Source organism: Leopardus geoffroyi, chromosome C2 (genome assembly GCF_018350155.1).
Source record: "Leopardus geoffroyi isolate Oge1 chromosome C2, O.geoffroyi_Oge1_pat1.0, whole genome shotgun sequence".
Lineage (NCBI taxonomy): Eukaryota > Metazoa > Chordata > Mammalia > Carnivora > Felidae > Leopardus > Leopardus geoffroyi.
This window is the reverse complement of record NC_059333.1, coordinates 132,810,757-132,824,628: the sequence shown is the minus strand read 5'-3', so window position 1 is coordinate 132,824,628 and position 13,872 is coordinate 132,810,757. Positions and strand designations below refer to the sequence as shown.

At 50.9% G+C, this 13,872-nt stretch overlaps 1 protein-coding gene across 1 annotated transcript in view; it reads left to right on the top strand.

Moving 5' to 3' along the window:
- SH3BP5 (SH3 domain binding protein 5) overlaps window positions 1–13,872 on the top strand; it is a 77,219-nt gene that overhangs the window by 47,168 nt on the left and 16,179 nt on the right. The window contains exon 4 of the mRNA XM_045503678.1: window positions 13,059–13,223. Coding sequence (XP_045359634.1) covers window positions 13,059–13,223 — 165 coding nt within the window. The remainder of the gene's footprint in view (window positions 1–13,058; window positions 13,224–13,872) is intronic.

The following is a 13,872-nucleotide window of genomic DNA, read 5'->3' as shown; positions in this document are numbered from 1 at the left end:
GGAAACCTGTAAGTCCTAGAAGAATAGGACTGTTCACTGCAAGGAAGAGGCTGAAGGATGACAAGGACTTTTTTTTTTTTTTTGGCCTATGAAGTGTCATAAGAAAGAAGATATGATTGTTTAACAAATGAGTCCAGCCAGCTGCAGTGAAAAGAGAATTCACAGAAGATGGGGTATTTGAGATGGGTTTTAAAGGATGAATAGGAGTTCCCTAGGTGGAGACAAGGACGAAGGGCATGTGTTGCTGGCGGAAGGCCTGGGACATACAAGAGCGAGGAGCCTTGAAGGAATGGTGAGTGGTCGGGCATCACTGGGTGGATGGGAAGTGAGAACCTGGGCTGTGGCTGGTGGTGTTGGGGTGGGGAGAGTGTTAGGCAGGGAGTGACATCATCAGATATACACTTCGGACAGATGACCAGGTGTCCTAAGTGCTATTGTGTGAGACTACGTGGGTGCCGTGAGGAGTTTCTATGGCTATATGAGATTGGAAGCTAGGAGACGAGTTGGAAAGCTTGTAAAATAATCTGGGTAAGAACCGATGCTGGACAACATCTGCTGAGGTTCCCTTAGGGCACGTTTGTTCCTTGGTGCAGAGCTTCGAGGGGAGGGGAGCTTGGGCAGGGCTCGTCAAGCCTCTGGATGCTCTACAGAGAAAACATCTTGGCCACAGTGCTCGGCGAAGTTGGTGTGCAGATGGTGTGGTGGAGATTGTTTACCGGACTGAGGGTGGCCCCCGGGGTCCTGTGATTTCTCATCCGGATCTAGGGAATCAGTTTTGGAAGTGTCCCTGCTGGAGAAGTGAGTAATACAGGGCTCTGTGTTTATGCTTTTCGTCTCTGGGCCACTGGAGTCAGAGGGCTTGGGTTTGAGTTTCCTGTCCTTTCTAGCACGTGACCTTGGGCCAGTTTTCTTAACCTCCGTTTCTTTGGATGTGAAATGGGTACAACAGGACTTAACCAGCAGGGGCTGTAGGATAGATTCCGTGACGGGGGACAGCTGGCACACAGCACGATTGAATAAACACCCCTGCCCCAGCTCCTTTGTCCTTCCTCTCCCAGGGCAGTAGAGACGCAGGGAGGGACAGGACTTAGCCAGATGCCTGCAGTTCGGTTTCAGCCCGCCTTACGTGTGCTTTGTTGCCAGTGGGTATATGTATTTTTCTTCTCTGTCTCTGCCAGAGTCGGAGAAAGAGCTGAGGGCTTCAAGTCATAGCAGAAGAGACAGAGAGATGAGAACTTCTGGATCACTCGAGTGGTTTGGCCACTAGCAGGATGTTGGGGGGCCAGTGTTGGATCCCCACGTTTTGATGCAACTTAAACGTCGCACATGGGCAGGATGGGCTTTGAGGGATCAGGAGCCCTTTCAGTCTTGGAAACTTGTCTCTCACTTGGACAGCATTCTGACTCTTTAACTTTCCCTCCTTGGCAGTCTTACTCTTCTGTGGTTTTATTTATTCTTTCGCTTAAATTTTGCCTTTAGTGAGGATAAACTTTGACAAATGTCTTTGGTTTCTCTATCCTTTCGGTGAGTAGTGTTTTCTTGAGTTTTGTGATTCTGTGGCAGGTAAATAGGCAAGCCTTCAAAAAACATTTCTTCACCATTTTTTATTATGAAATGTTTCAAGTATATACAAAAGGGAGAGAGTAGTCAGTGAACCCCCTGTATGCATCCCCAGCAACTAACATCTTGCCAATCACGTCTTCTCCACTCTCCTGTTTTCTTCTTCTTTTCTCCTCCTCCTCCTCCTTATTTATTTTTATTTTTGAGGGAAAGAGCAAGCGGGGGAGGGGCACAGAGAGAGGGAGAATCCCAAGCAGGTTCTGCACTGTCAGCGCAGAGCCCTCTGTGGGGCTCAAACTTGCCCATGAGATCCTGACCTGAGCCAAAATCAAGACCCAGGCGCTTAACCAACTGAACCACCCAGATGCCCCTGTTTTCGTATTTTACAATGTCACAGATATCCTATCGCTTCTACCGTAAATACTTCAGTATTTTATCTCTAATAGATAAAAACTTGTAAAAGATCACATTTTCTTACCAAAGAAAATTAAAGTTCTTGTAATATTCTCTAGTACCCAATCCTTTTTCAGATTTCCCCAGCTGTATCAAAAGTTTTTCTCACTATTAAAGCACCTGACCTGGAACAGCTGTTCTGTTTTGACTGGACAGTATGGGCCTCCCCTTGCCCTTGCGTTCTGCTATTGCTCAACCCAGTGACATAGTTTTGAGTTGATAGAAAAAACTATGGGGTAGATAAATAGCAAAGTGATAGCTGACTGAGAAGGGCACCGAGAAGCAATTCTATGAGCTTTTTATTTTGGGAAACTCGCAAACATGCGCAATAAAAATGACGGCAACAGTGAAACAGCTCGGTGGTCAGCTCGCCTGCCGAGTGACCGTTTGCACCTGTTTAAGCCGGACACTGCATTCCAGAATGACCTTGTGAGTCCTGCTGTGATTGTGTGTCCTCAATACCGAAAACACAGCTCCCTGGGAGTTAACAGAAGGCTTGGCATTCCCGTCTTAGGAGTCTGATGACTTACTTGTTCAAGGTTGTAGACGCAAGACAATGGCCCTTGTGGGTGCTAGGATTTGACCCCGTTGCTCCCAGTTCTTTGGACGTAGTGTGCTGCCTCATGGAGGCCCAGCTGTCCTGTTGAATCAGCGCCAGCTCTGTGCAGGGCTTTGGAGCGTTTCTTTTGTCACTACCGTGGTCTGTTAAGAGCTGGGGTCCCTGGGGGTTGGAGAGTTGCAAGGGGGGCCCATTTGTCCCCTTTGCTGTTCGAGGCACTGTATCTCTAGAGGGAAGTCCCCTGGAAGTGCCAGCAGCTGTGTGTGCACTTGCTGGTAGAGCTATGCCTTGGCGGTGGCGGGGGGGGGGGGGGGGGGGGGGGGGGGGGGGGGGCGGGGGGGGCGAGCGGGGGTGGGGGTGGGGAGGGGTGAGGGCGACCATCCACCTGGCTTCTCCACCAGAGGGGAAGAGGAGAGAAGTAGGGGGATCAGAGCTTTGCCCCAGGGGCACCTCATGGCTTCTAGCCCTTGGCTCCCGGCTGTGGCCGAAGGGAGATGCTGTCCCCAGTTCTGACACCCCAGTTCTTCCTATGCCCACCTCTTGGCCTCTCCATCCTCACAGGATACACGGCAGCAGCTGACTGGCGGGAGAAAGACTGTCATGTAGTTACAGAGTACGAGGTTTCTCTCCAGGTGCGGGGTTCTGGTTCGCCCCCAGCCCCCGTGCTGCAGCACAGACAGCATTCTTCACTCCCTCAGAATCCAGGGCGGTGATCAGGCCACGTGTCGTGGCCTTTTGTGGCGCGGGTCTGCGTCGTGTTTCCCTGGGAAGGAGGACATGGCTCCCCTGATTGGGGTGTGTGTGTGTGTGTGTGTGTGTGTGTGTGTGTGTGTGTGTGTGTGTGTGTGTGTGTGTATCTGGCCTTGGGACGGGGTGATGCTGATGCTTCCTGGCTCCTGGGAATGACAGTGTGGGGGGCCGAGGCAAGGAAGGAAATACATTTGAGTGGACTTGCAGAGAGGAAGGTGCAGCCATGCTGAATTTGGGGAAACCCTCCACGTTTGAAGAATTTAAGAGATGGGGTATGTGACTTACGCCCCTCAAGCAGGCCATTTTAACTTGTTAGGCTCTTGAATTTTCTTCCATAAAGTAAAAGGATTGGTTTACACCGGTTCCATTGCCTTGAGCCCGAAGACTCGGTGGTTTGTGGACCAGGGATCAAGGTGTGGTGGTGGCTCCTGGGACAGTGTTGGGTCACGTGGGCCTTGACTTTGGGCCTTGCTGCCGGCCTCTGCCTCAAGCCTGGCCCCAGATCTTGCCGGTTTGTAATTCTGTAGCCAGCAGACACTGCTCCAGCCCAGCCAGCATGTGTGCGAGAGCAAGAGGAAGCCCGTAGAGGAACACGGGTGTTGCCTTGCTAGCTGGGGCGGGGGGACGGCTAGGCACCTGTCGTGTCCCTGCACCCACAGAAAGGATTTGGTTTGGGGTCCTGCAGGGAGGTGCTGCTCATGGTTAGCAGGTTTCGTGATCTGCTGGTAGTTGAATGGGGTAGGAGTATGTGAAGGGGTCAGAGACCTCCCGCTGGCCGACCAGCTCTGACATGCCGAATTGGACTAAGTAGCCCCTGGTGCCCTGGGGAAGTACAAGGCATGTGCCTTCCTCCTGCCGGGAGCTTTTGGCTGAACTGGGGAGATTTGGTAGGACGACAATGGTGCCACCCTAAAGCAGAGGGACAAGGGGCACACGAGTGGATCCGGAAGCCCTTTGGTCTGATTGGGATGCGTATGCTTGCGTCCAGAGGTGAGTTGCGGGCTGATGCCCAGCACAGAAGAGGAGACAAGGTGGGCTCAATCCTGGAGGAACCTCTCCAAAGCCCCCAACTGAAACCCTTGAGTCCGACCCACCTCTGGTCAGCGCGAGGCCCTGCGTGACCACGGGGAGTAGGGGATCATCTGGCCGGAAACTAAGTCACCGCACACTATTGGGTTGGCTGGGCCTTCCCATACCCAAGATCTAGTCACATCGTAGCCTCCAGGTTCATTATGGGTTTTTAATTTTTTTTTTTTTTCATGTTTCTTAGAGAGAGAGAGACAGAGTGAGAGCAGGAGAGGGCAGAGAGAGAGGGAGACAGAATCCGAAGCAGGCTCCAGACTGAATTGTCTGCACAGAGCCCGACGCAGGGCTGGAACTCATGAATTGCAAGATCATGACCTGAGCTGAAGTCAGAGGCTTAACCGACTGAGCCAGCCAGGCGCCCCATATTATGGTTTTTAAACGTATGATTATTTATAATCTAAAGCAGGAATGCAGATACTGTTTTATTATTATTATTTTTAAAAAATTTTTTTAACGTTTATTTATTTTTGAGAGAGAGACAGAGCATGGATGGGGGAGGGTCAGAGAGAGAGGAGACACAGAATCCGAAACAGGCTCCAGGCTCTGAGCTGTCAGCACAGAGCTCAACGCCTGGCTCGAACTCACGGACCGCGAGATCATGACCTGAGCCGAAGTCAGCCGCTTAACCGACTGAGCCACCCAGGCGCCCCTACCTGTACTATTTTGAAGCGGGTAATAGCTTTTTAATTTTTATTATTAAACAGCTCGTCTCCAGGACAGAGCAAAACTATTTGACCTTGATTTTTCTGATCCCCTGAGGCTCCTCTGACCCAGGATCTGTTAAAGAGCTTTGGGGCCTGTCCCCTGAAATGGCTTCAGGCCCTCCATTATATCTCTCCCGGAACTGCGCACAGCTTCCTCATGGGTTCAGATATACACACCATGGACCTTTCACTTAACTTAGAATCTCTATCGTTTCGTTTACTATGTCCTGTATTAGGCAATTTGCTGTTAACTGATAATGGCTCAACCTGTACCTGATAACAGTTGGGACTGAGTGAGAATTGTTGTCCCGTATGCTCAACTGATTCTTAGATGTGTACAAAATCGATCCAGGAAAACTGAACTGGGTAGCACTGATGAAAAGCTCCATGGCACAAGCTGCATTTAGTAAAGGTTGATATGGATGAAACTATTCAGTGGATCGAACCTATGGATTTGAAATAGGAAAGAACTGATCCTAATTAAAATAACTTCGACTAAAGAAAAATGAAAAAAATTCGGAACACTGGCTTTGAAAAATGATCAAGGACCTAAATGGGCTTAATGGCATTTTTTTTCTAGAAAATGCTTTCAAATGAAAATGTGTCTACTCTGGGATAACTCTGATTAAAATGTTTGTATCCAAAACATCCTCAGGGGCCGAATGGCCTTGTCAAAATGGCCGGCACCCACCTCTGGCCAGACGGTAAGTTTTGCTCAGACAGAAGTTGTTGTTTGGTTTTTTTGTTTGTTTGTTTGTTTTTGACTTTTTTTTAAGTTTGTTTATTTTGAGAGAGAGCGTGTGCTCGCGCAAGGAAGCGGGGGAGGGGCAGAGAGAGAAGGAGAGCGAGAATCCCAACAGGCTCTGTGCTGACACAGAGATCGAACCCACGAACCGTGACCTGAGCTGAAATCAAGAGTCAGATGCTTCATGGACTGAGCCACCCAGGTGCTCTCCCCCGGCCCCCAGAAGTTTGAAAAGGGAGAAGAAGGAGAGGAAAATTTCCGAATGGAAAGACTCAGACTGTCAGCTGCTGCTGAGTGGGATTGCTCGGAATAGACGCAAAAAACTAGAGCTTGAATCGAACCGAGAACGGATGCCGCTGTTGTCGCTGTCTGTTGTCCCCTTTGATGTTCATCCCAGACATGCCTCCCTCCCTGAGGCCAGCCCGGTTTTTGATCCTGCTTTCAAACGTTTTGATTTCCTCAGGTGGCCTGGAGAGGAATCCGGGACTTTTCCTCATGAGCTTCTAGCTGGAAGATGGGTTCTTTTCAGCGGCACATACAACATTCACTCTAAAGGGCAAGGGCAAAATTGTATCAAGTGTAAAAAAAAAAAAAAAAAAAAAAGACAAAAGGCCGGGACAGAGGGTGTCCTTCTGTTGGTTGCCCAGTGCAGCGACCATACCCTGGCGCCTGTGGGGCTCGGGGCCAGCCCAGTCAGAGCATCGACCCGGCAGGAATAGGCCAGACCTCTCTTTCCCCAGTGACCTGCGGCTCATGTCAGCTGAAGGGTCAGTGCTGACCTCATTCTCAGGCAGCCTCTGCTTCCCCCCCGCAGGCTGATGTCTTTCCGACCCTGTTTAGATGGAAGTGGGCGTGCCCCCCACTTCCATTTCATGCCCAAGTATCCAGCGGCTTCTGGAAACCTCGTTGCTCTGTAACTTGCCCTTCAGGAGGGCCCACACTTCCCTGTGTCTCTTCCATCCCCGCCCCCCACCCCCAGCTTCCCTGTGAGTGGGACCCAAGTTGTTCCCAACAGCAGATAGGGAAACGGTGTTGGGCGGCAGGAGAAGTTAAACCCAGCATTCAGGATCAGCTCCCAGACCCCACCGTCGGCATGCTGGCTCCATACTGTGAACGCCCTGCTCTGACGAAGCAGCCTGTTCCTTGCCCGCTCTTGGCGGAGGTGGGGGGCGGGGAACAGTGTGCTCCCCTTGGTGGTTGGTCTGGTTTCTCCTGGTAACCCCTCTACCTTCTTTGATCTGTGTATCAGTGGCCAGTGTGGCCTTGATTAGGGTGAAGGCGTAAGACCCAACTTAGCTTGACCTCTTTGTGAGGAGTTTGTAGCCCCAGCAGGTGGTATTTAATAGAAATCTAGAATGGAGGCTCAGGGTTTGAACCTTGACCTCACCCTTGGTGATGTGGAGCAATTTATTCAACCTTTCTGCGCCTTGGTCTCCTTTATAAAATAGGGATGATCATTGGACTACCCTCATCGCATAATTTTGAGATTGAAATGAGGCACTGTACTCAGAACACCTTTCATACGTTATCGGACTCAGGAGAAATGCCCAAACAGTAACTGCTATGATTACTGTCCTATAACCATCTATATCTACCCTGAGGGGTTTGCCAGTGGTCGGGTACAAGACCGGTCTCATCGCGGGGGCTTCCTCTGTGACTTAAGGCCATCCCCAGCTGGAGTATGGCTTTGGGAAGCCATGTGACAAGACTCCTTCATCTTTCCGGTTTCCTTAGCTGACTGGCTGGTGTGTTAGTGACACCTGCAGGAGCCATAGTGGGAGGCAGCAGTCCCACATGACAGCTTGAATTCCCGTCTCATCTTTGGCCCCCTGAGCAGCTCTTCTTGCTGTGTATTAGTTACAGGTAGGCTGTCCAACTCTCCAATGATTGTGTCCTTGCCAGAGGTCTACACCTTGGCAGGTACTGCCTGGCGGAAGAGAAACAGCCCTGTTTAGGAGTCAGAGGCTCTGGTTTCCTGGCTCTGGCCAGGCACTCAACAGCTGTGTGACATTCAGCAAGTTGCCTTGCATTTCTGGGCTGTCTTTTGAAAAGTGAAAATGAAGGTCTTGAACCGGGTGGTCTGTAAACTTCCTCCTACTCTGAACCTTTGTTGCAACCACGTAAATGTCCAGATACCCTCGTTCCTTCCTGAGACCAAATATGGGCCGGGGTGGAAGTCCAGTGCAGCCTCTCTCTTCTCCCGACAGCCTCAACCACGACGGACCTCTTCCCTCATGCCCCTCCCCCCCGCCCCGCCTTGTTGATGACACAGGGGACCATACGTGTGCTTCATAGTCACAGCTGGCCCCAGGCCAGAGTCTAATGAAGGTCACTGTCAAATTCATTCGTAAGCAGCCTTTGAAAATTCTTTCCAGCGAGCTGTTTCCGTGAAAGTCATTAGTATCCCTGAGTCACGAAGATATTTCAAATTTTCCTATGTTGCGTCTGACAGTGAAAACCCAGCTCCCCCAACATTTTCCTTGTCGGTGCTCTTCTAAGTAGAGCCTCAGCCAGTTTGCTAACTGGGTTCCTCTGTTATGAGACCCACTGCCTGATTTGTATACACCGGGGAGTAATATATTCGTAACTAGAGCTTGAAAGGGCCTTTTTTTTTCTTTTTTAGAGTTTGAAGATAAAACTTGGTGGTGGTGGTCGTGCCAAAGATTTCTGGGTGTCCTCTTTCATACATTGGTGAGACCCAGGTAGTCAGCTCTTGGTGGGATTGCTAAGTCAGTTTCTGATTTTGGTGGTCACGTGTCCCCCTTGTGACGAGCCGTCTTGGAGGTAAGCCCTCCCCAGGTAGATATGTGTGTAAACTCATGGGTGCCTCCTGTATTTCCATGACCTAGCCTGGTGTCTCACCCTCTCCTGGATGAATCTTCCTTAGGAAACCTTTGATAAATCATTCTGTCTTCCCTGTGTTCCCATGGCGCTTTCCACCTCTGTTAAGGTCACGATCTGTCTTGGATTGGAGTTTGTACTGAACGTGTCTGTTTTCCTGACTGACTTCGAACCCCTTATTTGATGTGGGCCCCCTGTCTCCAGAAATCAGGTTCCAAGACGTATCTCAGCAGTGTTGAATGGAGTATATCCTACTAGCAAGGGTACGATAGAATGTTCCCCGCCTTGCGTGTGCACCTGCCTGTGAATGTGGTTTTAGAAAATGTTTTATGAAATGCCTTACAAAGAAGCTATGAACTTTGGGATTCTTTAGGAATCCCCAAAAGTTTGGTTCCTTGGGCTTATTAGTAGTAAAATGGGCTGTGAGCAGCCAGAAAGCTGTTGAGGGAGATTTGGCCAGTCTGTGTAGTTGCTGTAGTCCCTTCTATCATGTTTACAGAATAGCCCAGCTGTATAGAAGGGAACATGTGATCACTTGGGTTTAGATTTAACCAAATGTAGCAGAAAACTGACTTAAACACGAGCCTTTATTATATTTTTTTTTCTGTCATTTAAAAAGTTAGGAGGTAGGCAATCCAGGGCAGGGACCTAATTTACTTTTCTTGTATCCTTAGGAGAGTTGCCTCATGATCCAAAATGGTTGTTGAAGCACCAGCCATTGTGTTGATAACACAAATGGAAAGACAAAGAAGCCCTCTTGGAAGGCTCCAAGAGTGTCCATTTATATCTCATGAGCTAGAAGTTAGTAACAGGAGTCCTAGCTAACTTGACGGCTGGGAAGTAAGGTCTTTAGCTGGCACATTGCCTCGCCGTAAGACACAAAGGCTCTCTCACCAGGGAAGATGGAGAAGAGAACAGACTGTGGTCCTGAAGAGCCGCCCACCATTTACTTGAATAAATGAGTAGGTAGGGAAGGGATGGAGAGATGCCATTCGGTTTCCGTGGGTCAAGTGTGGACTGAAGCCTCCGACTAGATCTTTGATAGGACAAGGCCAGCACATTTCTGATACCACCACGTGGGAGAAAGAGCCTTGAGGAAAATTCAGAAACTCACAGACTTGACAGAAAGCATGTTCTTCTAAAGGCCCCTTCAGATGGGCCTCCTTTTTTCCTTCCTTGTAGAGATCCGGTTCCCTTATTTCGAACTCATCAGATGCAAGATAGCAGGCGAAAAGGGTGGGGGTCTGTGATACAGCAGCCACATTTCAGCTCGCTCTTCTGTTTGCTGGAAGAAAGAAAAGCTTCATAATTCAAATGGGGAGACCGGGGGGTGGGGGCGGGGAAGAGAGTTTACCCTTAAATGGTGCTGAATTGAAATACTAACATTTCCGGGGCACCTGGGTGGCTCAGTCGGTTAAGCGTCCGACTTCGGCTCAGGTCATGATCTCACGGTCCGTGAGTTCGAGCCAGGCGTTGAGCTCTGTGCTGACAGCTCAGAGCCTGGAGCCTGTTTCGGATTCTGTGACTCCCTCTCTCTCTGCCCCTCCCCCGTTCATGCTCTGTCTCTCTCTGTCTCAAAAATAAATAAACATTTAAAAAAAAAATTAAAAAAAGAGAAATACTAACATTTCCTTGAAAAAAACAAACACAAGTACAAATCCCACCTAGGGAACTGTTAGAATCCTGTGGGATTGATGGTCTCTTGGTGTGGTTCAAAGCCCATGGGTGGTCTGTGGGGCAGGTTGGGGGTAGCTTTGAAGTGCCAGGTCCCAGCGCCTCCCCGCTTGTCCCTCAGTGCACCTAGGCAGCAGGGGGTGGGAGAGCCACCGGGGCTGTCCTCTCATGGGACTTCCATGGACTGGCCTAGAGGCCTGGGGTCTGGAGTGACGTGTCATGTGCCGAGAGCATCCACGCGTGCTCAGTTGGTCAGTTCTGTAGGACGCAGGCCCCTTGTCCCCATGTGTGGCTGAGGCACGCCTGTGTGGGCATGTGGCCTGGGGCCACGCAGTGGTCCCAGCAGGCAGGCCCCTGGGCTACTGGTTGAAGCGTTAGCCGGGCGTTCGCTCAGTCCCATGCTCTTCATGTTTTTTGAAACTTGTTTTTTTTTTTTTTTTTTTTTTAAGTTTACTTACGTATTTTGAGAGAGTGCATGTGAGCGGTGGAGGGGAGGGGCAGAGAGAGACGGAGAGAGAGAAGCCCAAGGAGCCCAGCACGGGGCTCTACCCCACCGACCCCGGAGATCATGATCTGAGTGAAATCAAGAGTCACACGCTCAACCGACTAGGCCACCCAGGTGCTCCTGTGTCGTTTTTGATAGCAGTGTACGTATTTTAATTTTAATTCTAGCGGAGTTAACATACAGGGCTATATTAGTTTCAGGAGTATGATATAGTGATTCAGCAATTCCACACGTCACCCAGGGCTCCTCGAGATACGTGTGCCCTTCCATTTTGAAATTTTGATCCTCATCTTTGTCAAGGTCTCCTGCAGATACCGTGTCTCATGAGGCCCCTTCCTCCTGGCCCCCCCACCAAGGCTGAATTTTTCAGGTCATCTTGTCCTCCAGTCCTCCGTTCCTGCTCATTCTCTTTTCGGGAGGAGCCCTGGATTCCCTCTCCCGGAACCAGTTTCCTCTTCACACCCTGGTACTGTCTGTATCTCCCTCCAGTCGCAGTCTTCGTGCGCAGCTCTTGAGGACGGTTTCTGGATGTCCGCTCTGTGCCTGTTTCTGTTCCCCGACCAGATTGTCATCCAGGAAGGCCAGGCTGGGTGTGGTGCACAGCACGAGTCCACCGTTTGCTGAAGGGTGGAGAGCGGCACCCACAGGGTCACAGAGCTGTTCCTTGCCTCGGGGGCTGCTGTGTTCCAGGTCTGTTTTGTTCCCCTTAACTGTCTGTGCCCTGTGGTTCCCGAAGACTTCCTCTAAGTCATGTGAGACTCACTCTGGGGATGGATGGGGATGGTTGTTCCTCTTGCTCCTGAGCCCCAGGGGCTACCCCGTGGATGTCCCCGGGTTTGTGGAACTGATCTGGTTAACCAAGGGTGGTGGGTAGGAGGCTGCAATGGGCCAGTGTGTGCTTGTGCTCGGCTGGGAAATTCAGAGTGGTGGCCGGAGGGTTTTGTTGCTGGTTCCTGATGCAATCTCATGGGCCACTCTTGGGGGAGGAGTGTTTACTGTCCAAAAGAAATAGAAAGTGAGCTAACAATGTAATTTTAAATTATCCGGTAGTTTCATTAAAAAAAAAAAAAAAAAAAAAAGTCAAAAGACACAGGTAAAATTAATTAAGACAGTCTGTTCGACCAACGACATCCGAAATACCATCATTTCATCATGTCGTCATTCTGAAAATGGAGATGGTTGACAATTCCTTTTTTGTACTAGGTCTTTAAAATTTGGGGCGCTTTAGGGGCGCCTGGGTGGCTCAGTTGGTTAAGCGTCTGACTCTTGGTTGGTCTCAGCTCAGGTCATGATCTCACGGTTCGTGGGTTCAAGCCCTCGTGTCAGGCTCTGTGCTGACAGTGCAGAGCCTGCTTGGGGTCCTCTCTCCCTCTCTTTCTGCCCCTCCCCTGCTCGCGCACTCTCTCTCTCTCTCAAATAAACTTAAAAAAAATAATACAGAAAAATACCTTTAAAATAAAGTCTGGGGTGCTTTGCACTCAGCGTGGATTAAGGACCTTTGAGGTGCTCAACAGGCGCGTGCGGCTGGCAGTGCTCTAACATACAGCCCGCTACGATTTGTGTCCGTCCTTCCCTCCGCCCGTCGCTGTTGGTGAGTGCGAATTGGGCGAGAGCCTGTCTGGCAGAGTGACAGCACTTAGTGGGACTTTGAGTAACCGGGGTCACAGCTCTGCTGCTCGCCCGCGTCGGGTGGTCTGGCCGGGTCTCTCAGAGCCACAGTTACCACCTGTAGAATGAAGGAGGCCGTTGGACTGCAATTCCCTGGGCCCCTCTGGCTCTGACCTGTTGGCAGGGAGCCACGGATCTGGGCAGGGATGGTGCTGGGAACTGCTGTGTCCGCCGTGGCATCCTTAGCAAATGAGAGCTGCTCTATGAAAGGCCACAGCCGGCCTCACCTGGCTCCTGAGGGGCTGGTTTGCCGTCTCCAGCTGACTGAGCCAGCATCTGTATCTGATCTCTTGGGTCCTGGACTCTGGAAATCGTCTGCTCCTCTACCTGCTGCCTGTCCCCTTATCCAGCATTTGCGAGGCCCTGCAGGTGCCTGGCTTGTCCCCACGTGGGAAGGCAGAGATGGACAGGGCAGCCCCAGACCCTCAGGAAGCTCATCTTTTGGAGGGTGTGACGGGCCAGAGGGAGTCCCTGCCATTTCCTGAGGCCTCATGAGGGTTCTTTCTTGCACAGGCCCAGCTAGAAGCTCAGAAAGCCACGCAGGACTTCCAGAGGGCCACAGAGGTGCTCCGAGCCGCCAAGGAAACCATCTCCCTGGCTGAACAGCGGCTGCTGGAGGATGACAAGCGGCAGTTCGACTCAGCCTGGCAGGAGATGCTGAATCATGCCACCCAGAGGGTATGAGTCACAGCCATGTGTGCCGGGAGGGGGGGGGGGCGTGGTTCGTGCGCATGTGTCTGTGTCTGCAGGTGGGTGGGGGGGCGTCTACGACAGTGCCTCCCCTTTGTGGGTGGGGGGTGGGAGCATCCTTCACACTGCTCGTCCATGCGACCCAGACTGGTTCTTTTATTTATTTATTTATTTATTTATTTATTTATTTATTTATTTATTTTAACGTTTGCTTATTTTTGAGACAGAGACAGAGCATGAATGGGGGAGGGGCAGAGAGAGAGGGAGACACAGAACCCGAAGTAGGCTCCAGGCTCTGAGCTATCAGCCCAGAGCCTGACGTGGGGCTCGAACTCACGGACCGTGAGATCGTGACCTGAGCTGAAGTCGGACACTTAACCGACTGAGCCACCCAGGCGCCCCGCGACCCAGACTGGTTCTGACGAGCCCTGCGTGCCCTGCTTCTCCCAGCAGAGGCTTGGTGCCTAAAAACACTCTCTGAAAGTCACAGGCTGTCTCTCCCTGGGGTCTCTGCTGGCCTGGTACTAAGGCATACTCGGAGTGAGTCTCCCAGTAATGGGTACAGCTGTTCCTTCCCTGGTCACTTGAGTTTGTCTGGTTCGGATCCTCTCTCTGAAGGTCTTGACTGTGGATTGGC